This window comes from Salvia splendens, chromosome 3, assembly GCF_004379255.2.
Source record: "Salvia splendens isolate huo1 chromosome 3, SspV2, whole genome shotgun sequence".
Classification (NCBI taxonomy): domain Eukaryota; kingdom Viridiplantae; phylum Streptophyta; class Magnoliopsida; order Lamiales; family Lamiaceae; genus Salvia; species Salvia splendens.
The window spans coordinates 9,988,186-10,010,332 of record NC_056034.1 but is presented as its reverse complement, the minus strand read 5'-3'; the positions used below and the strand labels follow the sequence as shown (position 1 = coordinate 10,010,332).

At 38.4% G+C, this 22,147-nt stretch overlaps 5 protein-coding genes across 6 annotated transcripts; 3 read left to right on the top strand and 2 right to left on the bottom strand.

Moving 5' to 3' along the window:
• Positions 1 to 958: 958 nt before the first annotated feature.
• On the top strand, positions 959 to 7,945 carry LOC121794827 (60S ribosomal protein L34-like). The gene is made up of 4 exons (XM_042193181.1): positions 959 to 1,042; positions 5,878 to 5,957; positions 7,489 to 7,598; positions 7,695 to 7,945. Exons 1-4 carry the CDS (start codon positions 964 to 966, stop codon positions 7,786 to 7,788), a joined length of 363 nt encoding a protein of 120 aa, XP_042049115.1. The 5' UTR covers positions 959 to 963; the 3' UTR covers positions 7,789 to 7,945.
• Positions 7,946 to 8,796: 851 nt separating this feature from the next.
• On the top strand, positions 8,797 to 10,227 carry LOC121794826 (60S ribosomal protein L34-like). Its single transcript, XM_042193179.1, has 4 exons — positions 8,797 to 8,954; positions 9,097 to 9,176; positions 9,764 to 9,873; positions 9,968 to 10,227. Exons 1-4 carry the CDS (start codon positions 8,876 to 8,878, stop codon positions 10,059 to 10,061), a joined length of 363 nt encoding a protein of 120 aa, XP_042049113.1. The 5' UTR covers positions 8,797 to 8,875; the 3' UTR covers positions 10,062 to 10,227.
• A 776-nt stretch (positions 10,228 to 11,003) lies between these two features.
• On the bottom strand, positions 11,004 to 12,258 carry LOC121794825 (putative NAC domain-containing protein 94). Its single transcript, XM_042193178.1, has 3 exons — positions 12,057 to 12,258; positions 11,674 to 11,966; positions 11,004 to 11,597 (listed from the first exon to the last, which is right to left on the bottom strand). Exons 1-3 carry the CDS (start codon positions 12,241 to 12,243, stop codon positions 11,004 to 11,006), a joined length of 1,074 nt encoding a protein of 357 aa, XP_042049112.1. The 5' UTR covers positions 12,244 to 12,258.
• A 2,759-nt stretch (positions 12,259 to 15,017) lies between these two features.
• LOC121793518 lies at positions 15,018 to 18,036 on the bottom strand. 2 transcript variants are annotated; one of them, XM_042191537.1, is made up of 10 exons: positions 17,780 to 18,036; positions 17,106 to 17,197; positions 16,769 to 16,876; positions 16,565 to 16,647; positions 16,279 to 16,412; positions 16,149 to 16,198; positions 15,963 to 16,055; positions 15,524 to 15,615; positions 15,334 to 15,440; positions 15,018 to 15,203 (listed from the first exon to the last, which is right to left on the bottom strand). In XM_042191537.1, the coding sequence occupies exons 1-10, from the start codon at positions 17,957 to 17,959 to the stop codon at positions 15,156 to 15,158; spliced, it is 987 nt and encodes a 328-aa protein (XP_042047471.1). In that variant the 5' UTR covers positions 17,960 to 18,036; the 3' UTR covers positions 15,018 to 15,155. The 2 variants fall into 2 exon arrangements, with proteins under 2 accessions (XP_042047471.1, XP_042047472.1); XM_042191538.1 differs by lacking the exon at positions 17,106 to 17,197 and having other exon boundaries at positions 17,780 to 17,957.
• Positions 18,037 to 20,354: 2,318 nt separating this feature from the next.
• On the top strand, positions 20,355 to 21,527 carry LOC121796536. The gene has a single exon (XM_042195365.1). It carries the CDS (start codon positions 20,355 to 20,357, stop codon positions 21,525 to 21,527), a length of 1,173 nt encoding a protein of 390 aa, XP_042051299.1.
• The last annotated feature ends 620 nt before the right edge of the window (positions 21,528 to 22,147 follow it).

Below are 22,147 nucleotides of genomic sequence, written 5' to 3'. Positions count from 1 at the left end.
AAATAGAGTATTTATTACTACTCTCTCTGTCCTAAGATAAGCGAGTCATTTTCCTTTTTCGGATATCACACTATAAGTGAGTCATTTCCATTTTTAGCAAAAACTCATCTCTCTTACTTTATTATCCACTACTTTATTCTCTTTTACTTCTCTACTTTTTCACTCTCATATACTTTACTCTCTCTACTTTAATTCTTTAAATATCAATTTCTTAAATCTCGTGTCCAAAAGAAGTGTTTCATTTATCTTGAAATGGATGGAGTATCATTTTCTCAAACGAGTGCAAAATGAGAAGTAACCCAAATAACAAATAACGGAGAGAGTACTATTTTTACCCACACTCGTGTCACTTCTATTTTTTCATCTTCAACTAATAACACGCAAATCATTAATTTTTTTCTCATACTCTTGTCGCACAATTTTTTCGAGTTGGACTCCTTTACAACTCTTTCTGTCTCTATTTTCATTTTATTCTGGACTATTTCATAGGTAAAAAGTAAAAACCTAGTCCTGATATTTTAAATTAGGATTGCTATATTTCATCGGAGTACTAAGTTGAAAACATAATAATGAGCTGAATTCCAACGAAAATATTTCAATCGGGCTAATTTACGAGGCATATACAGAAGCCCATCTCATCCGCAGTCCTCCTAAGGTGGCGTTCGGACCATGACTAATATCATGAGACTATTCATCTAGGATTAAGTTGTGGGATTATTTTAGTTGGAGGGGGGAGGCAATGACTAATTATCATGAGACTATCCATCTAAGATTAAGTTGAAGGGTTCAATCTTATGAACCAAACATGATACATATTTAATCATGAGATTTAATCTTGTCAACCGAACACCCCCTAAATATAAATATCCACCGTCAGATTTAGGGCTACGACAGCAGCAACGCTCCCCCCCAATTCACCAGTTCTCGCGCTCACATTCTCCCATCCAAACCCCAGTCGGTAAAATGGTGCAGCGGCTGACATACAGGAAGCGGCATAGCTATGCCACCAAATCCAATCAACACCGCGTCGTCAAAACTCCCGGTAAATTTACTTAGCATTTTGCTCGAATTGGTTGTGTTTGTTCTAATTTGATTTCTGATTTGATATTGTATGATGATTTTTCTCCCCGAATCGATTGGTTTTAGCGCGCGAGTGATGGATTGTGTGTCATATGTGATAAACGGCAAAGAAGGTTTTGGTGTAATAGTTTGATGATTATTCTCATTCCAATCGTTCCGGTTAAATAGGAGTACAATCATTATCATATGATAACTAAATTATTCATATTCTATACATGAATTGATCAATCCCTTGATGTAGGGAATTGATAATTAATTTATTCTTCCAAATCTTCTCTTTATTCTAACACTCCCCTCAGCAGTGAGATCCCCGATACTCAATTTGTCAAGAACCTCTTCAAGACACTTTGAGCTAACCGCCTTGGTTAATATATCTGCCAATTGATCTTCAGAACGCACAAATGGAAATTCGACCACTCATTCTTCAATCTTTTCCTTGATGAAGTGTCTATCCACTTCAACGTGCTTCGTCCGATCATGTTGCACTGGATTCTCTAAAATGCTTATGACTGCCTTGTTATTGCAGTATAACTGACTCTTGCTTGGAATAGAATCAATCTCTGTCATCAACTTTCTTAGCCACATGATCTCAGTCAGACCACTCTTGATTCCTCTGAATTCTGCCTCTGCATTAGACATTAGACAGAGTTACCACCTTCTGCTTCTTACTTTTCCAAGTTACCAAGTTTCCTCCAACGAACGTGAAGTAGCCTGAGGTCGACCTTCTATCCACTGGATTACCTGCCCAATCTGCATCAGTATATCCATGAATTTCTAAGCCTCCATTTTTCTTGAATACTATTCCATGTCCAACGGTTCCATTCAAATATCGAACTATCCTTAGTGCAGTTTCTAAATGTTCGGCCTGTGGTTGATGCATAAATTGGCTTACCACCCCTACAGCATAAGCAATATCAGGTCTAGTATGAGATATATAGATGAGTCTCCCAACCAATCGCTGATATCGCCCTCAATCTGTTGCCTCGCTCCATCTTGTATCTTTAAGCCATGGTTTTGCACAATCGGGGTCTCACTGGTTTACACTCTAGTAGGTCTGTCTCTGCTAAGATGTCCAAGATGTACTTCTTCTGTCTCAAAAATATCCCTCTTGGTGAGTGAAGAACTTCAATCTCCAAGAAGTACTTAAGATCACCTAAATCCTTCATCTCAAATTCCCCGAAAAGCTTTTCCTTCAAACTCTTAATCTCCTCCCCATCATCACCTGTAATAATCATGTCATCAACGTACACAATTAAACAGATAGTCTTTCCCTTGTGCTTTTTCAGGAATAGTGTATGATCTGAGTTGCTTTGTCTGTATCCATAGCTCTTCATTGCGCCTGCAAATCTTCCAAACCAGACTCTCGGTAATTGCCTCAGCCCATAAAGAGTTTTCCTCAATCTGCATCCTTCACCTGCCTTGAACTCATCAGAGAAGCCTGGTGGTGCCTCCATGTATATTTCTTTCTTCAACTCGCCATGAAGAAAGGCATTTGAGACGTCGAACTGGTATAGTGGCCAATCTCGATTGGCAGCAATAGAAAGTAGTACTCGGACCGTATCCATCTTGGCTACCGGAGAAAAAGTTTATGAGTAGTCTATTCCATAAGTCTGAGTGTACCCTTTAGCCACCAGCCGAGCTTTATACCGTTCAATACTTCCATCCGGTCTCCGCTTAATGGTGAACACCCATCTTACACCCAACTGGCTTCTTTTCTTCGGGTAGTATACACTTGTCCCAAGTGTGATTACGCATTAAGGCATCTATCTCCTTTTTCATGGCTTCTCTCCAATGTTTGTTCTTCATCGCCTCATCTGCTGACTGTGGGATCTCCTCCTCATCGTAGAGTGCTTCCTCAAAAGCCTGAGCCATTTCAGTTAGGTGGCCTTTTGCCAAGTTCGCAATAGAGTATCTTGCCTTTCTGTTGATTCTTTCTGGAGAGTACCTTTTTGGTGGTACTCCTCTGTTTGCCCTTGGAGGTAGTATGTATCTTCCAGTGTCAGGATCAATCCCCTCAATGTCATCTGTTTCAACTTCTTCAGGTTGATCACTATTCTCCCCCTGAGTCTCATCCACAATATTAGATCCAGTAATCTCATTGACAGTGGCAAGAGTACTTACATCCAGTAATCTCATTGACAGTGGCAAGAGTACTTTTGGTTGCCCCATTTTGTTGTATCATTCCCTTTTCTAGGATGAACTGTTTCATTTTGGAATTGAGGAACTCCCCTCCATTATCGGATCGAAGGATTTTGATGGGTTTTTGGTATTGTGTTTGGACAAGGTTATAGAAGTGGACAAAGTGTTCGAAAACTTCAGATTTATGCTTCATAAAGTATACCCAAGTCATACGGGTACAATCATCGACAAAGATAAGAAAATATCTAAAGCCTTATCCCCCAATTACTGGTGCGGGCCCCCAAACATCGGAATGTATTAAATCAAAAATGGTTTCAGTACGAGAATTACTCAAAGGATATGAATTTCTATGGCTTTTAGCCAAAACACAAGTTTCACAATATATGCTCGATTTTGGAGTAATATTAGGAAATATCATTTTTAAATAACCCGAAGAATGATGTCCTAAGCGTCGGTGCCAAAGGCAAGCTTCCCTATCAGCAGACCCGTGAGTTAGCATGGCAACTCCTTTTTGGACTATCTCATCCACGTAGTACAGCTCGTTACTTTCATTGCCACGCCCAATAATCTCTCCGGTCCTGATATCCTGCTGTAGATAGAAATTCGGTTGTATTAGCTATGTGCAATTTAATTCCCGAGTCACATGATTGATTGACAATAATTTGTGGGAAAGTGAAGGAACATGCAAACAATTAGATAATTCTAAAGTTGGAGAAATCTTCACAGTCTCTGCCCCTTTTACAACCGTAAATTCCCTACTAGCAGTTTGAATATGAGATAAATGAGGCTTATGAATTTTAGTAATATCCGACTCATCATAAGTCGTCGTGTCAGTAGCCCCGCAATAAAAAATCCACCTATTGATTTTTTCGATAGCTGCAGACATAGCGCACACTGTCCCAAAATTTTCTAGGGCTTGAAAACTATTTTTACATTCAATTGGGGCTGATGTATAGTTTTCAAAAAAGTTGGGGTTTACTTTAGGATTTTGGGAATTACTTGGGGCATAAATGAAATAATTTTCAATATGGGGTATATTTCCTAAAGATATGAAAGGCTGAGGGTTAGGTTGTAAACCTAACCCTAATACTGCGTTACCTCCCGTCGTCTCACTCATCTCATCTCCTTCTGATCGGGTTCCTTCAATGGCGAATTGCGCGATTCCGGCTGTTCTTGGTGGTGCGCCGATCAGCTGCTCGTTGCCCCGAGCATGAGCGGCCGTGTCACGGTTGTCCTCGGTGGCGGTAAGGTTCGCTGTTCCTCCCTCCATTCCAACGGCTGTGGCGGCGTGGCCTTTGCTCCACGGTGGTCGAGTTGCAGCCGGTTTATGCTTCGACTCCCACCAGTCCGGATACCCCACCAATTCAAAGTATTGCTCTCTTGCGTGCTTGCGTTTTCCACAATTTGTACACACCAATTTGGACCGATCTTCATCCGTTCTCCGTTCATCGGAGGGCCGCTGGTTCCATCCCCCGTTTCCGCTACTGCCGCCGCGGCGTGGAGCGGTCGAGTGATTCGACCTTCTCGCCGTGAACAACCCTGCTCCGATCCCGTCTCCTGGGGGTTTTCCGTCTATAGGGCGGAGGATTTCTGATCGGATATCCTGCCGTTTCACTATGTTGTATGCTTGCTCGGCTGAGTGAAGTGGTTCCATCTTCAATGCCTCTCTCTTTGTCAATTCGTACTTATCATCCAATGCAGTAAAGAATTGATAGAGTCGATCTTGTTCGGTTTCTTCATTGTAGATCTGGATATCTTCTGGGTATTTCATTCGGTTGGGCAGTTTCTGGTCAATTGCTGTCCAGATCTCGTTGAGATCGTTCCATACTTCCTCTAGCGTGGTGTTCCCCTGTTTAGAGTGTTTGCCCTACGGTGGAGATCGTATATTTGTAACGAATCTCTGCCGCTTTTGTATGTTACAACCATGTTGTCACATATGTGCTTCGCCGTCGGTTGTTGAGCCACTCGGCTGACCAACTTGGTTTCGATGTTTTGAACCAGCCACGTAAATACACAATGGCCGGCTTCCTGCCATTTTGTAAACGTTGGATCTGTTCTCGTTAGTGGGGATGGGACTCCTGTGATGTGAGATACCATCCCCCCCTTCCGCTAATCTCATTGTGCATCAGGATGGACCATACCGGATAGTTCTCTCCGTTGAGTTTAAACCTTACTGTCAAGGGCTGAGAATCGGTTTTGTATATGGTTTTTTCTGGTTTGGTTTCGTGAATTTTTGGTGGTTGGTTTTGCATAAGGCTTTTACGCATGAAATTTGAAAAGAGACGTGCAAATTCATCCGCTTCGGATGTGTTCTGGCCGCCGGTTATCTCCTTTTCGGTTTCTGACATATCTACCTTTTACAGGTTCTTGGCCAAGAGGTTGGGAAAGGGTTACGAGCGATGATGAGATTGATTCTGAGCTCCCAGAATCGTCGCCTGCTCTGATACCATGATAAACGACAAAGAAGGTTTTAGTGTAATAGTTTGATGATTATTCTCATTTCAATCGTTCCTGTTAAATACGAGTACAATCATTCTCATATGGTAACTAAATTATTCCTATTCTATACATGATTTGATCAATCCCTTGATGTAGGGAATTTATTCGTAATTTATTCTTCCAAATCTTCTCTTTATTCTAACAATATGTGAATTCTAGGTGGGAAGCTAGTGTATCAGACCACCAAGAAGAGAGCGAGTGGACCAAAATGCCCCATCACTGGAAAGAGGATCCAAGGGGTATGTGTCGTTTAATGGATTGATGCGTAGTATCTTGAAAGCTAGATTTTGCAGTTTCACACGAGGACGATTTTTACTTGATTATACAAAAAATATGCTCATGCTCTTAGCTACCAATTTATGGTTTTATTACCCTAATAACTTTCTTTGGATTAAGGAATAAGTTTTGATTGATTAAGTCAAGTATTCGAGCTCTGTTAAGCCTATCCAGATAGTATTTCAACCTTTTTTGCCTAAGAGAGATTATAAACTATGTCAAGTTTCAATATTTGAAGCTTGGATCTAGGGATGTCAATCGGGCTGGCCCATCGGGTTTCGGACCAGCCCTACTCGGGTTGCGGGTCAATCGGGTGCGGGCTAATCGGGTTGTGAATTCTTTCGGGTTGTAAAAGTTCAACCCTAACCCTAAAAGCTCGGGTTTCGGGCTAGCCCAGCGGGTTAATCGGGTTGCTACCGATAAGATTAACATGCGATCAATCCAATAAATAATGATGAAAATTAGTTATATTCATAAAATGTAAAATATTTAATTATGATAAATTTGAGATATATTGTCAAACTCAATCATAAACATGATCAAATACTAAATTTTGAAATATTTTGTGAAATTTTAATGTATGTTTTAGAAATTTAAATATTTTTTTAAGTGAATTTGAAAATTTTAATTTATTTATCAATTATTATATTAATAAAATCGGGTTTTCGGGCCAGCCCATCGGGTTTTCGGGTATAGCCCTAATGGGTCGCGGGTTGATCGGGTGCGGGCTAATCGGGTTTTAATTTTATCGGGCTAGAAATTTCCAGCCCTAACCCTATAAATTTGGCGGGCTATTCGGGCCAACCCACGGGTTGCGGGCTACATTGACATCCCTACTTGGATCTGTTGGCCTTTATTGGTGAATATGCGACCAATCAATGAAAACTAGGTCCTGACCCCAAATGTTATCTAGTACTCCCTCCGTCCCCGAATAAGAGTCGCTAATTTCCTTTTTAGGCCGTCCCCTATTAAGAGTCACTCTTCATTTTTACCATAAATGGTAGTAGGTCTCACATTCTACTAACTCAATCCACTCACATTTTATTATAAAATCAATATAAAAAAGTGGGTCCCACGTTCCACTAACTTTTTCAACCAACTTTTCTTTACATTTCTTAAAACTCGTGCCCGGTCAAACAACGACTCCTATTAGGGGACGGAGGGAGTATTATAATATCTAGACAGATATACCCCCTAGAGGTAGTTCAGTTTGTAAGATTGTATCTCAGGATTAAATATGTAGTGTGTTTGGTTCATGAGATTGAATCTACAACTCAATCCTAGATAGATAATCATATGATAATTAGTCGTAGCCAACCCCCTCCAACTAAAACAATTCCACAACTCAATCCTAGATACTATTTTATCTAGGAAACCGAACACGACCCTAATGTACGCATTTGTATATCAGGACCTTGTACTTCATTGCTTTGAATTTCGTTGGCTTCCTACTCGACTTTAATAGATATGCTTTAATGTTTTAAACGTGGACAGATTCCTCACCTGAGACCTGCAGAGTATAAGAGGTCTAGATTGTCCAGGAACCGCAGGACTGTGAATCGTGCCTATGGCGGAGTCTTATCTGGTTCTGCTGTGAGGGAAAGGTTGGGGCTTTATGTTCTTTAATGTTCTATTAAGCTGTCATTTCTTGACTCGTTGTGATCAAGTTGTAACACGTCATTTTATCTTCTAATTTAAAGGATCATTAGAGCTTTCTTGGTGGAAGAACAAAAGATTGTGAAGAAGGTTTTGAAGATTCAGAAGGCGAAGGAAAAGGTTGCTTCCAAGAACTAGATTTAAAGCTTGAGGCTAAGATAATTTTGAAAAGCAATTTATCAGAGGGATTAAGAAATTGTATTGTGAGATTTTGAAGTGCCTGTATTTTCCAGGTTTCTTTTTTTCCTATTGAAATGACTCAGCTTTCTTCTGTTTCATAAAACTCATTGATTAACTACTGGTTTCCTCAAATTATGCTTCTCTTATTCACAATTCATTGTTTTGTTGATGCTCATAAAAAAGCTTAAGTATATTTAATTATGACACTTCAAAAATAAATACTGCTATTAAACTGTAATTATATGAAAGATCCACGAAAAAATGATTTGTTATTTATTAAAAGCTGACCCATTTTGTAATCTCATTCCTTCTAAGTGTTCTGTTATTGGAAAGAGAATTCAGCGGGTAAGTTTTATGACTTTATCTACCAATTTTGTGTCTGAATGTTTTCTTGTAGTTGGAATTATGCCAAAAGGGGTAGTGTCCGTGTTCAACAATCTAATTTTTGGTTTCTACTACATTATTATAATGCCTATTTTTTTCATTTAGAAGTCGTTTTTAAATATGGGAGAGAGTTCGAACAATAAAAACTTTGATTTATAGAGATTTGGATTATGTACGTAGTCATTGAGCTAATCAGCTAAGTGATGAAAGATTAGTCCTTTAATCAAATAGCAAGATTAGGCACTTAATATCAAGATGATAACTTTTTCTCCAAATATATAAATTTTAAATTCTTGATCAAGAGAGACATAAATTAATGGACAGCTCCATTTTTGGATCAAACCACTAACTATGTAATCCTGTCCTTGAGAGCTTAGGCTACATTTTTAAGACTAAGTATAAAAATAATTGCTTTAATACTGTACTGCACTTGATCTGTGTAATTGGGAACTTAATTTCTAATGGGCTCAATTTCAACACAAAAATTATAATTGGGCTAATTTACCAAAGCTTAAAAAATTCATGGTACAAGCCCAATCTCAGCCACACGTCCTGCTCCTAAATATAAAAATCTCAGCCGTCGGATTTAGGGCTACGGCAGCAGCAACACTATCTCCCTTCATCAGCTCTCGCGCTCGCATTATCCTACCAGAACGGAAAAATGGTGCAGCGGCTGACATACAGGAAGCGTCATAGTTATTCCACCAAATCCAATCAACACCGAGTCGTCAAAACTCCTGGTAAATTTATTTAACATTTTGCTCGCATTGATTGTGTTTGTCTTCAGTGATTTGTGCCCATTTGTAGCTGAATCGAGATTTGATATTGTATGATGATTTTTTATTCCCGGATTAATTGGTTTGTGTCATATTTGAAATCTAGGTGGGAAGCTAGTGTATCAGACCACCAAGAAGAGAGCGAGTGGACCAAAATGCCCTGTCACCGGAAAGAGAATCCAAGGGGTACGTGATGCATTTTGAAGATCATTTTCTCAATCATGCGATAATTGCTGAAATATTGTTGTTTTTGAGTGAAAGCTTGATTTTTCAGTTTCATACGAGCACCATTTTTTACTTATTCAGTGAATATGTGAAGTAAAAGTATGCTCTTATTTTTAACTACCAAGTTGTGGTTTTGTTGCTCTCATAACATAGTTTAGGTTATGTAATATGTGTTGATTGATTGAGTCAAGTGTTCGTGTTCGTGTTCTGTTAAGCATATCCAGACAGTTTTTGGACGTTTTTTTGGTTAAGAGTGATTTAACGATGTCAAGTTTCAATCCTTGGATTATTGATACGCTGCCCTGTATTGTTGAATATTCAATCATCCAATCAATTAAAACTAGGCCCCAACCCAAGATGTTTGTGAATTATTTGAGATATACGATGCACTCTAGCCTTGTTTACAGGTATCATCTACTTAGATCAGTAAGTAGTATGTTCAAATGTATGCATTTTGTATGTCATGAACTTGACTTCCATTGCCTTGAATTTCTATGGACTCATACTTCACTTAAATAGTTATGCTTTGATTTTATAAATGTGGACAGATTCCCCACCTGAGACCTGCGGAGTATAAGAGGTCTAGATTGTCCAGGAACCGTAGAACTGTGAATCGTGCCTATGGCGGAGTTTTATCTGGTTCTGCTGTGAGGGAAAGGTTGGTGTTTTTTGTACTTTAATGTTCATTATGCTGTTGTTTCTTGACTCGTTGTGATTAAGTTCTGACACATTATTTATCTTCTAATTTAAAGGATCATTAGAGCTTTCTTGGTGGAAGAACAAAAGATTGTGAAGAAGGTTTTGAAGATTCAGAAGGCTAAGGAAAAGGTTGCTTCCAAGAACTAGATTCAAAGATAATTTTGAAAGGCAATTTATAAGAAATTGTATTGTGAGATTTTCAAGTGCCTGTATTTTCCAGGATTCTTTTATATTTCCTATTGAAATTATTCTGTTTGCTACATTAGGTTTTGGGAATCTTATTCCCCTTTTGATGAAACTCATTTCTGAACTACTGGCTTCCTCTAATTATGCCTCTCTTATTCATAATTCATTGTTTTTTGTTGATTCTCATAAAAAATCTCAAGTAAATGCAATTGTGATACTTCAAAGTCAATATTGAATTGAAATTATGAGAAAGATCAACAGAAAATGCTTTGTTATGCATTAAAAAGTGAATCTTTTTATAATCTCATTCTTCCCATGTTCTCTGTTACCTGAAAGAGGTGGCAAGTTTTATCCACTAATTTTGTGGTTATATGTTTTCTGGGTAAAATGTACTTGGAATTATGTTTAAAGGGGGATCCATGTTGTGGTCTTCATGTTCAACAATCTATTTTTTTTTTGTTTCTGCATGGAAAGAATATCTCTTATATTATTATCGTTGCCTATTTTATTTACTTTAGACAGTCATTTTTCTAGATGATACTTTTTAAGTCCCATGACTCCCAAGAAATTATTGCTTTGATTTTTTAAGCCTTATGGCTCTTATAAAAAATACTACTACTACTTGCTTTGAAGTTGTAGTGTTCTGTATTGATCTTGATCCGGGAAATATGAGTTCCAGTGGGAGAAAATGAAATGTGAATGTGATGTTAATACAAGTAAGGCTTATAAATATTGAGAAGATTACTGATAGCAGAGAGATGTTTTAAGAAAAAAAAATACTAATTGCATTTGTACATCAATATCAGATGACATCTAACAAAATACTCAAGATGACAAGATTCTAATCGAAAGAAAAAGCTAATACAAAAACATGATTCTTGCAACCAAAACTAGTATATCTGCTCAAGTGTAGCACTTGTTAGTAGAATAACTAGTTGACAAATCACTAGGACAAGGAGACAATGAATCCCACATAAAATTCGATGGGAGACCGTAACAAGGAAACTCCATCCATTGCTCATGTGCTGAGACTGCTTCTTCTCCACTGCCAAGACTCCTCTGCACATCCTCAGGCCCAATCAACGATGCACTCAAGCCCGCATCCGCCCCAAAGTCTCCTACGATGGACGTTGACATTTCCAGCAACAAGGAAGTAGCATCATTCACAACAAATCTCGAGGCTGGTGTCGAGGTTTCAATGCAAGAAAACGCGTAACTAGGCTTGAACTCGTCTCCGTTGCCCAAATATGGGGTGGGGAAGCTTCCCACGGACGAGTTGTGCAAATCATTGCACAAACCGTATTGAAACGATGGAATATTAGTATTCTTGTGTGCCATTGTTGTTATGCTAGAACTGATTGGGGTGGTGTTAACATGGTTGATAACATCAGGTTTAGTAGTGTCAAGAAGTGGATTAGGCCAAGAATGGGAGAGAGAGATAGCCCTCTTTGTGGTGGAGTTGGCTTTCTTGAAAATCCTACATATCGCCCATGCTTCCTGAAAGAAGACAAAGAGCATGCACAGTTATTACCAGTAACATCTAAACCAGTTATAAACTTAATTAAATTCATACATTTATTGGGATATTTTTGTTGGTTGAAGAGGAAGAAGGTGAGAGAGAGGGAAGCCGAAACTCATGCATCATCCAGTCAGTTTTGATCCCTTTTGCTGCCTTCCCTTTGTAGAAAACAAGGGATTTCTTCAAACCTATGCATTTACTGGTCTCGGAAGAGTAGATCGGCCGGTCTGTTCCGGTGGCCTTCCAGAAACCAGCTCCGGTCACACGATTAGGCCGGGTGCTGTTTCTGTACTTGCGGTCTCTCGGGCAGTAGAAATACCATTCCTTCTCCCCATTTGTTGCTATCTCTGCTTAAACAAAGTTACCACCACTATTAGTATTTTGAAGTTCATAAAAAAAAACATGCACATTGAATATTTGAGGAGAAAGTGATATACTTGGAAGATCCCATGGATCGTATTTGTAGATGTCGATCTGCTTGATGAGCTCGATCGAGAGAGGTTTGTGGTGAATCTTTCTAGTGAGGTAAAACCCTACTAGCTCTTCATCTGTTGGATGGAATCTGAACCCTGGAAGCTCCTCATCAAATTTGTCACCTAATTCATTATTATTCCTCTCCTCCATATTAGTTTTGTTTCAAGAAATGACTAATCTAGTTTTAGGACAACACAAAAATAACAAAAGAAAACAAGAAGATGAAAACCCTAAAATGGAGCGAGGTGAAAGCATGCAGTAGAAATGGAGAAGATGAAGTTTGAAGAGGCTAAAATGGTGAGTTAATATGGAGAGGCATGGCTTGTTTCCCAAGGAGGAGTCTGCCTCCGAAGCTTCAGCCGCCTTTTCTGGCTGACTTTAATTCACTTTTATTTTATCAACAAATTGAACTAAACACTAATGAAGTCAAGAATACACACACAAAATGAGGAATCTCAAGAAGCCACCAAATCAGTGCTCATGGAGATTTGAATATGGGAGTGGTTGTAATCTTTATTATGCCTAATCTTATTATTAAAGTGGGTGAAGTCGACAAAGAAAGCTTCTAATTAAAAGCATGGTTTATATGTAAATAAATTTGATTCGAAAATGTGGACGACCAAGTGAACCACTCCCAATGCAGAGAGGCTTCAAATTAGTTTATTTCTAAAAAAATTATTAAGTGGAGTCAGTGTCTCAGGATCCAATCTTCTATTCCATTCCTGTAAACTTCTATTCCACTGACTTTGTCAGATTTTGACTAATCAAAGATGCCTTTTGTTTAAAACGTAAATAATGGACCACACTTATTAATCCTAACTAGTTAATCACTATTAGGGTTTTCTCCTATTTTTTTGACACAGATCTTGGCTGATCTTCCATTTTCTTCGGTATAGGTCTTTACAATATTAATTGGCCCAATAAAAAAGTGCCTTCCTATTCAGAGATCAAGAATGGTTGACTAATTTTGGTGAAATTAAGGTAATTAATAGTATATCACTTATGTCACAGGCTCACAGCTCCTTGCTATCTTGTTTTACCCCTTTATTGTAACTGGCTTGGCTTGAGAAATTAAGTTTCATATTATTTCAATAATAATATGCTGATTTGGTACATACAAATGATATTTGGATATAAAGATATGTTGCACATATTGGTGCTCAGTATCATTTGCTAGGTACGTAAGCATTGTTTTTTTTTGGTTTTTTTTTTTTGTAGTGTAGCTAAATCGTTTAAAGTTGACATCCATATATAACTACATCAACAATTATACTACTCCATCCGTCCTAAAAAAATATGCACTTTTTTCCTTTTTAGTCCGTCCCAAAAGAATATGTATTTTCCAATTTTAAAAACACTCTTCTCTCTAGTGAGATGTGACTCATTCCCCACTAACAATACTTTAATTACTTTTTCTCTCTACCTCTTTCTTACTTTACCAATTTTGCATTAAAACTCATGCCGAACCCAAAGTGCATATTCTTTGGGGACGGATGGAGTAGTATATAAAATTAAATTTAAGGAGTGTTTACTCTAAGTGATATATATGATAGAATGATAAACAATTAAACATAATCCAAGCTGATTTACTTCTTAATTACTTGAATGGAATGATTAATTTTGAGTTTATTTTTTCATCATATCCAAATACTCAAATCTTTATATTTTATCAGTCAATCACATCACTCAAAGTAAACGTATTCTAGTCATAAATACGAGGATGAAGTAATCAATATCTCGGTGTTGGTAAAGTAGTAGTACTAATTAGTTTGAATACATTTATGATGTAAAATTACTCCAGAAATTAATATATAGTACTACATGATTTGATGTAATACATAAACAAGCATCTAAAATTTAGGAAAAGCAAAGTAAAATGTCGGTGAGTTTAGTAAAGAAGAAGTATTGAGCAATCCCCGTCCAAAATGAAAATGACAAATAAATATACTTGCTACATCTTCATTTAATTGAGCGACAAATAAATCCAAACTTAACTATTTTTATTTAACTGACTTTTTGAAAAATGTTAGAAATAAAATATAGGAGACGAAGAGGGGATTGTTTGGGAAGCAGAAGTCAATAATCTTGGATAGTGTAGCCCTTTTAGAGATTCAGGGCATGGGTTTCCTCAAGTTTTAATTTTTCTTGTTTATAACATCATAAGAGTTTGAATTTCTAGCAAATATGGAACACCATTTTTCAAAGTTAGAACTAGAATATTACTACTAGTATATAATTTTAATTTCGTTTTTTGTCCATAATTCCATGCCTTGAATGTGCTCAATTAAATGAAGATGTAGCAATTCCAGAAACCTAAACCTCGTTTTGTTCCATTCTCATTTGATTGTTTTGACCTAGATTTTTGCTTCCCAATCGTGCAATGTGAAAATACGTGTCCGTTTTTTCTTTTTATATTTCAACTCAAAGCATCCTAGACTTTTGTTACTCCACCATTTAAAGCATCAATTCGTGTGAAAATTTAAGTAATTAATTATATTACACTTTTATATGGGAAGGGTCAATTCCGCTTCACCTATTGTATTACACTATTCCTCATTTTAAATAATAGGAGTAAAAAAAATAATAATGTAACAAGAAAAATATGTTACTCCACCATTTGCAAACTGAAATGAAAATGTCACCAACAAGTGAACTCAACTTGGGGTAAGAAAACAAATTCTTATATTTGGAACAAATAAAACAAACTATATAATTGTGAGAAATGAGAGTATATAAATACATGTTCAATCTAGGAGTGTGAAGAAGCCATGTTGAGTTGGGTTGAGTCTATCTATTTGAGTTAATTACTGGAAATTATATCCGATCTTGACACATTAATCACGATTAAATGTAAAATTACTTCTATTCTCATCTGCAGATGAACAATATGAGCAACTGAAATTGATTGGTGTGGATAAAATGGGTAAAAACTAATGTGTACACTTTATTAGAGTAACATTACTGTTGAGGATTACTAGCATATACATTTCTCGAATATGGAAAAAGAGCTCTAACACAGGAAGATTCTAGAAAGGTTTGAGATCAATAACACGAGCTTCAATTCAATACGAGCCTTGTAACAACAAGTCCTTGATGTCATATCCCTGCAGCTATGGAACACAAATAAAATGAATTTTTTATCCATCAATCGGAGCTACTGTTTTTAACAGATCAAATTAAACGCCATCATATCAATGTGTGAGTGATTATGTTTTGTGTGTCGTCGTGTGGGGAAATTACCTGAAGGAAGGTTAGAAGCAATATGACACCCGAGTTCCATAAGGCGTGGATAGTGATTGGTGCTAGAAGGTTGCGCGTTTGAGCGTAAGTTAGCCCTAATGCCGTTCCTGTGTAAATACCCATATCACATGTAACTGTGTGTTGTTGCTACTTCAAACCATGGACAAATGTCGTAGATAAGAATAAATACCGAGTACAAACAGCTGAGGAAATTCGCCCGGAGTGAGATGTACTCCTGCAAATACAGCAGCACTGACGAGCACAGCAAGAGGCATTGGCAACCTGCAAGGGAAGTCAGTCGAGTTCCAATCAGCTGCTTCGAATTATATTGGCACTTTGATGGCAATGTATCCCCAAATTCATGCCATTGTGCCCAAAGAGACCTCTTTTTGTTTGGTTAATATATCCAATAGCCGTTAACATTTGAAAACATCAACTGGTTTAGATGGGAAGGCCTTGTAAGAGAGTAAATGATTCTAGACATAAAAAAGTGTACACTATTTTGTGGGACCCCCGAAAATGACAGTTTTATCATGGGACGGAGGGAGTATAAAGTAACGTATCTAGTATAACCACATAGTATTTCCTAATTGTTGGTACTATCCATAAATGCAATTTATAAAGCTTACCATTTGGTGAGAGCTACCATGAAAAACCCTCTAAAGACAGTTTCCTCGAGAATAGGAGCAAGCACACCTACAATACCTACCAAAGCAGCGGTGCTATATTTCACAAGGGAAAATGGTTAGTTTCTTGTGTATCATACCAAGGAGGAAAACAAAGTGGCAGAAACATAAACTGATTGAGATAAGTACCTGATACTCGAAGATCCGATTAGTGGAAGCAAGCGCACAAGGGCATCAGTCTAGAGTAAGCGAATGAATTATCAAATTATGAGCTAGACAAGGACAGAAAACATGATTTAAGCAAGAAAGATATTCTCACCTCTCTCTGTGGGGGCTCACCGTTGAAAAAAGACACCACAACTCCTGTTCCTGCAATGGCAGCCAAAGCTCCACCGAGACCAATCCCCGCCCATAACAACCAGCCTTTTTGAAGATTGAAAGGATCCCTCCAATCTAAAGTATGAATTGAGCTTATCTCAGATAGTTTTTTTGTAATAACTTATGGTGATTAAACTTTTGCCAAATACAATCTAAATGAGACCATTTTATGAACAGCAAACCCCATAAATACAACTGATTTGATTTATATAAACTGTGCTAGTTACCATATCGATATATGTCATCAGGAAGGGGAGAGAATGACTTTGTCAGACTATACAAAACCGCTAGAACCACTGTAGTTGCAATTCTACAATAGAGAAAATGGAATACATCAGAATTGGTGCAAATAAACAATGACAAACAGATGAGAATATGTAAGGACAGAAAATCCATGATAAAGAAGTACATGTCTTAAAGATGTTTCGTACCCTTGATCCAAAAACAAGATCTCCGCCTTCTCATCCAAACTTAACTCCTCGATTTGAATCCCTGAGTACTCTACTGCCTCTGCTTCAATTAGTCCTGTCAAAACAAAACTGTCTGAAAAACTTATCAGTTTTTCCCATATAAACAGAGGAAATCCAATATGCTTAACAACTCAATGACTAAAGATCATCTATTCATACATAAGGTAGACAAGACATCTGATTACATCGCTAGAAAAAACTGAAATTAAGTCTGTAACAAACACTGGCGTCATCAATCAGAGCATATATGACTGCTCTTATACTAGAATAAACTATACAAGCCAGTATCACAATGCACCTTATTCCACAAGCAAGTGAGGTTAGTGAGATGGTTTGCCAATTCCATGGAACATCCCAACGTTTCAATATTCGCCATTCTAATCTATTTTCCTGTAAAGATTACAATAAAGCATTGTAACTAACAAAAAGGCACTTAGGTCTGCACGCACCACCATCAATGAAATCAACTAGTAATATCAACTAAACATATTGCATTTCATTTTATTCTTCAAATACATACTAAAAGCCTGATTCTTATCAAATTGCTAGCAGTTATCAATCCTTCTCAATCGAAAATCAATTCCACCCACCCACCCACCCACCCAAGTAGTTTCATTACAAATGCTATCTTGTTCACTAATTCCAAGTAATCCACTCCCTATTCAACAATAAATCAGCATTCATGAAAAATCAAAGTATCAATATATCAATCCTAAACCATGTTAGGTTTCATGTCTTACTATCAATTCTTAGTAGTTGGCTATAAAATCAATTCAAGAACCCCAAATAGTTGCATTAAAAATGTTACTCTTTTACTAATTCCAACAAATCCACTCTCAGTTCAACAACAAATCTTCTGCCCGCAGCAGAAAAGTTCAAATCAAGAAGGCTCTTTCATCAATTGTATACATATATATAGGCAATTTACAAGGAACAGAGAAATCAATTGACTGAAAAGTGCATAAAGCTTACCTCTTTAACGGATTCTTTTGAATCATTATCCTTATAACAGCATATGCCGCACAGCCCTCTTTTTTGAAGCTTGAGAGCAGGTGTTAATGGCGAAGATCGAAGGGGGAGGGTTTTGAATCTTTTGATGGATGGGAGAGAGGGTGCGGAGAGACTATACGAAGTGAATACAGCAACTGACATATTGAACGGATTTTACAAAATTGATTTGAGTGAGTTTGGATGTACAACGCTTTATATATTGTTGGAAAATAACTAGAAGATAAGCCTTTCGTCGAGGATCTTGTTATCGAGGATTTAAACAAGAGTAAACTACATAAAAAGTCTTCGATGTTTCCATTTGTAACAATACTGGCACCTTAAACATAATCACATATCATGTTTTTTCTGACTAAAAAACCCTTCAGCCCTAAAAGGGCATTATGGTCATATCAAACGGAAATCTGCAGTGGCGGCCTGCAACCTGTCGAGATTTGATGTTTGTGCGTCAGCCATCAGGTTTGACGTCTGTGCGTCAGCGGCAGTTTGTATGCAGTTGCACCACATATACACACCACGTATACAATACTCTATTTTTTTATTTATCAAATAAATTTCAAAAATTTCACCACCAGTATTTTCAGTCTTCAGTCTCTCCCACCCCGCCTAAAAATTTCACAAAAAAGGTAGTTCACTCTCTACTCTCCCACCCCGCCTAGAAAATTCACAAACTTATTTTCACTCTTCATTATATCTGTTCCCCTCTGTAAAAATCTCTCTTGCATGAATGCCGCCAAAACAGAAGCGCGTTGGATCCTCAGGCGTATCGTCATCACGAAATTCGTCTCGTCGTAAAAAGGAATCCACATTCCCGCCATCGCCACCACCACGGCGACCACCACCGAGACATGCACCGGAGGTCATAGATGTGGAAGAAGAAACCTGGGATATCCGAGATCCTCGGCTGGATTTTTCGTCCCAAAAGATGAATGTAGTAAGTTATGTTTTTTTTTTCCTCAAACACCTTAATGTAGTAAGTTATGTTTTTAATCCTCAATTTGTGATTTAGGGTTTAGGAAACTGATTTTTTTGTGAATATTTTTTGGTCCTCCGAAAATTGATTTTTAATCCTCAGTTTGTGATTTAGGGCTCCGGAAATTGAATTTTTGTGAATATTTGTTGGATGTTTTGGTATGATTTTTTATTGTGCGATTATTGTTCCTTAAAGAACCTGGAATGTTTTCAGTTGCTTTCCATCATGGAGGTTCATTCTTCTTTACCAAAGATGAGAAAAAGTATGTTGGTGGGTATTTGACATTCTTCGATTTCTGTAACATTAACCATTTCTAGCTCATAGACCTCTCGAGTATGGTGTTAAAGTTGAAGTATGATAGAAAGATGATATGTGAGTTCTATTATTGTGATCCAAAGTACAGTCATGACTGCGAGGGGGTTTTAATAGGCAGCCCTTTGATGCCCATTGTTGAGGATACACATCTACAGGATTTCCTCAATGTGGCGGCTACTACGACAAAGTTAGTTCACATTTACGTTGTGGAGATAACCCGGGCTGACGCTATATTGAAAAAAATAAGGATGAAGCTCAAGAGCTTCTCAGATTCAGGGCGTCGAAACCCCCAGGAGTCATTATTGAAGAGATTGAAGAAACCGAGCCAAATGTAGCAAAGCAAAAACCCAGAACGAAGAGGAGGCGGAGGGATCAGTTGCAACGGCACCGGAGTAAGCCTTTGATGATTGGTTGGTATGATAGGGATGTTGAGTTCGAGGAATATCTTACAAAGAGTTTAGAAGATGATCGTGTTCAGAGGAGGAGGAACGAGGAGGTAGCTCGCCAAAATTCGGAGAAAGCATTTGAAGCGGTATCATCCGAAGCCCCGGTCTCTGCAGTTGGAGAAGTACTAGTAACAGTACCACACGTTGAATCTATAGCAGAAGTTGGATGAGGATATGTTGGAGGAGGAGACTCACATGCACACGTACCAGAGGTAATGAGTTGTGATTTACATAATTGATTTAGTACCTCAATTGTGATTTTGTGTACATTTTGTGTACCTCATTTGTGTACATTTGTGTACCTCATCTGTGATTTAGTATCTCATTTGTGATTTTGTGTATTGTAGGATGTACATAGACCTTCATATGTTGACCATTCCAATCTGATTGGTCCAAGTGTCCATGTTGATGAACCTGCAACTGAATATGAATATGTAGTTCACCAACCAGATTCGGACAGGGCAAGAGCATTTGTAGATGAAGACGTGTACCAACCGGTCATGGACGGTGGTTGTCAACCATATCCGGACATACGGGTAGACAACTAATTCTTTCCGATCGTTGAGGACATTACCCATGAATTGTTCATGTCCGAAGCTGACACCCATGTGCAAGAGTCAGTTCCAACTGAAGCAGCGTCTGAAGAACCCGTACCAGTTGTAGGAGAAGTACCCCAACAAGTTGTCCAAGATGATGTTTATTGTCCTTCTTTCGAGTATGTTCCCGACGGATGTCATCTTCATAATGAGGGAAATGATGAGATGATGATGCTGATGAGGTCGGCCATTTTATCTCGTTGGCCAACATGTGTCGAGATGAACAGATGTTTACCTCATACTACGAGTCGTTATGTCGGCAACAACAACCGGAACAGGAAGCGGGACAACAGTGGAGTGCGGAGCCGGAGACCGAACCACAAGGGTCTGGACAGCAGACTAGTAAAGGCAGCGGAGGGTCCAAGAAAAGGCGAAAGTTTTCCCCTGTGGTGGAAAAAAGGAACTCGTCGGATACAAACCCACTATACGAGCAAGAAACAGTGGATGAGCTACAAGATCTACAAGATCTAGAGGATTTGGAAGGGTTGCGTAGAAAGGGTATCAAGTACACCCCATTCAAGCTGACCAATGAGCTTCCAACTTGGAAGCCTGGTGATTTTTTTAAGGATCGAGATTTCTCCTATCAAGTCATTCGCCAGTACGAGATAATGATCAGACAGCTTGTACATGTATCAAAAAATGATGGCAAGAGACTTCGTGCCATTTGTAAAGGCCAGACATGCGAATGGTATGTGTATACAAGGAAGATCGAAACTCACAACAATACCGATTTTGTGGTAGTGAATATGCAGAGAGATCATGCTCACACGTGCTCGCAAGTGTTGGATCAGAGATGGCCCACGTCCAAGTGGCTAGCTGAGCGTTACATGGAGAAAATCAAAGCGAATCCCCACATTCCATTGGCAGCTATACGGCAGTGTGTGGATGAGGAGTTCGGGCTGAAAGTTGGTAGGATGAAGGCATATCGCGCAAGAGACAGTGCATTAGAAGGTATCTTTGGCAAGACGGGCCACCAATACCGGAGACTGTTCGACTACAAAGCTGAATTGGAACAGACACACCTCAATTCGAGTGTGCATATACACTACGAGAACTTCAGGGATCCTGAAGCTGTAGGCCCGAGATTGTTGAGGTTTTATTGTTGCCTCGAGCCTTTGAAAAATTGTTGGATGCATTTTTACCGTCCAATTATCTTCTTGGATGCCTGTTTCTTGAGAGGTATGTACAAAGGCCAACTTATGACGGCCATGGGAATTGACCCAAACAACGGTTGGTGGCCTATTGCGTGGGCGGTGACTGAGGCTGAGAGCTATGCTCAGTGGAAATGGTTCCTCGGCTACCTAGCAGAGGACCTTCACATACATGAGAATGCCCCAAGATACGTCTTCATGTCTGATCAGCAAAAGGTACGAGTAATGTGATTTCAGTAAAAAGTGTATACTGTAATTGTGATTTTTAGATAATAATACTTTAGTTGTGATTTGACCTATAGATTAATAGTTCGATTGTGATTATAGATTTTGTGTTTGTGTTGTGGCTTATACAGGTGCTAATATGGGTGTTGTGTTACATGAATTTTGGAAGGGTCTTGCAAAAGCCACCCTTGAGGATTTACCATAGAGCGAGCATCGCTTCTGTGTTCAGCACATATACAACAACTTCAAGAAGAGATTCATCGGGGAGAATTTTAAGGAAATATTGTGGGAGCTTGCGTCGAGTACAACCCACGAACAGTGTGTGGAGCGGATGGATGCATTGCGGATTATATATCCCCAAACACATCAATACCTACTCAGTGTTGCTCCAAAAGAAAAATGGGTGAAGACATATTTCTCTTCATATATTTGTTATGATATTATCCTCAACAATATATGCGAGACCTTTAATTCGAAGATAGCAATTGCTCAAGAGTTGGCCATTATTACCATGTTGGAGGAGATCCGGGCGAGTCAAATGGAGAGGATTCAGATTAGAGGCCAGTGGATCAAGACATATGTAACGACCCGTTAAATCGTTACCTACACGAAAGAATAAACCACGT

Bases quoted from the DNA above. Each gene is read 5' to 3' on its own strand.
- LOC121794826 (XM_042193179.1), top strand. From the start codon at position 8,876: ATGGTGCAGCGGCTGACATACAGGAAGCGTCATAGTTATTCCACCAAA. The intron at 8,955-9,096 runs GTAAATTTATTT...TTTGAAATCTAG, and splicing joins CCGAGTCGTCAAAACTCCTG to GTGGGAAGCTAGTGTATCAG. The intron at 9,874-9,967 runs GTTGGTGTTTTT...TCTAATTTAAAG, and splicing joins GGTTCTGCTGTGAGGGAAAG to GATCATTAGAGCTTTCTTGG.
- LOC121794827 (XM_042193181.1), top strand. From the start codon at position 964: ATGGTGCAGCGGCTGACATACAGGAAGCGGCATAGCTATGCCACCAAA. The intron at 1,043-5,877 runs GTAAATTTACTT...TGTGAATTCTAG, and splicing joins CCGCGTCGTCAAAACTCCCG to GTGGGAAGCTAGTGTATCAG. The intron at 5,958-7,488 runs GTATGTGTCGTT...AAACGTGGACAG, and splicing joins CTGGAAAGAGGATCCAAGGG to ATTCCTCACCTGAGACCTGC.
- LOC121796536 (XM_042195365.1), top strand. From the start codon at position 20,355: ATGTGTCGAGATGAACAGATGTTTACCTCATACTACGAGTCGTTATGT.
- LOC121793518 (XM_042191537.1), bottom strand. From the start codon at position 17,959: ATGTCAGTTGCTGTATTCACTTCGTATAGTCTCTCCGCACCCTCTCTC. The intron at 16,199-16,278 runs GTGAGAATATCT...CGCTTACTCTAG, and splicing joins GTGAGCCCCCACAGAGAGAG to ACTGATGCCCTTGTGCGCTT. The intron at 15,616-15,962 runs GTAAGCTTTATA...CTTCCCTTGCAG, and splicing joins ATGGTAGCTCTCACCAAATG to GTTGCCAATGCCTCTTGCTG.
- LOC121794825 (XM_042193178.1), bottom strand. From the start codon at position 12,243: ATGGAGGAGAGGAATAATAATGAATTAGGTGACAAATTTGATGAGGAG. The intron at 11,967-12,056 runs GTATATCACTTT...TTGTTTAAGCAG, and splicing joins CGATCCATGGGATCTTCCAA to AGATAGCAACAAATGGGGAG. The intron at 11,598-11,673 runs GTATGAATTTAA...GTCTTCTTTCAG, and splicing joins ACAAAAATATCCCAATAAAT to GAAGCATGGGCGATATGTAG.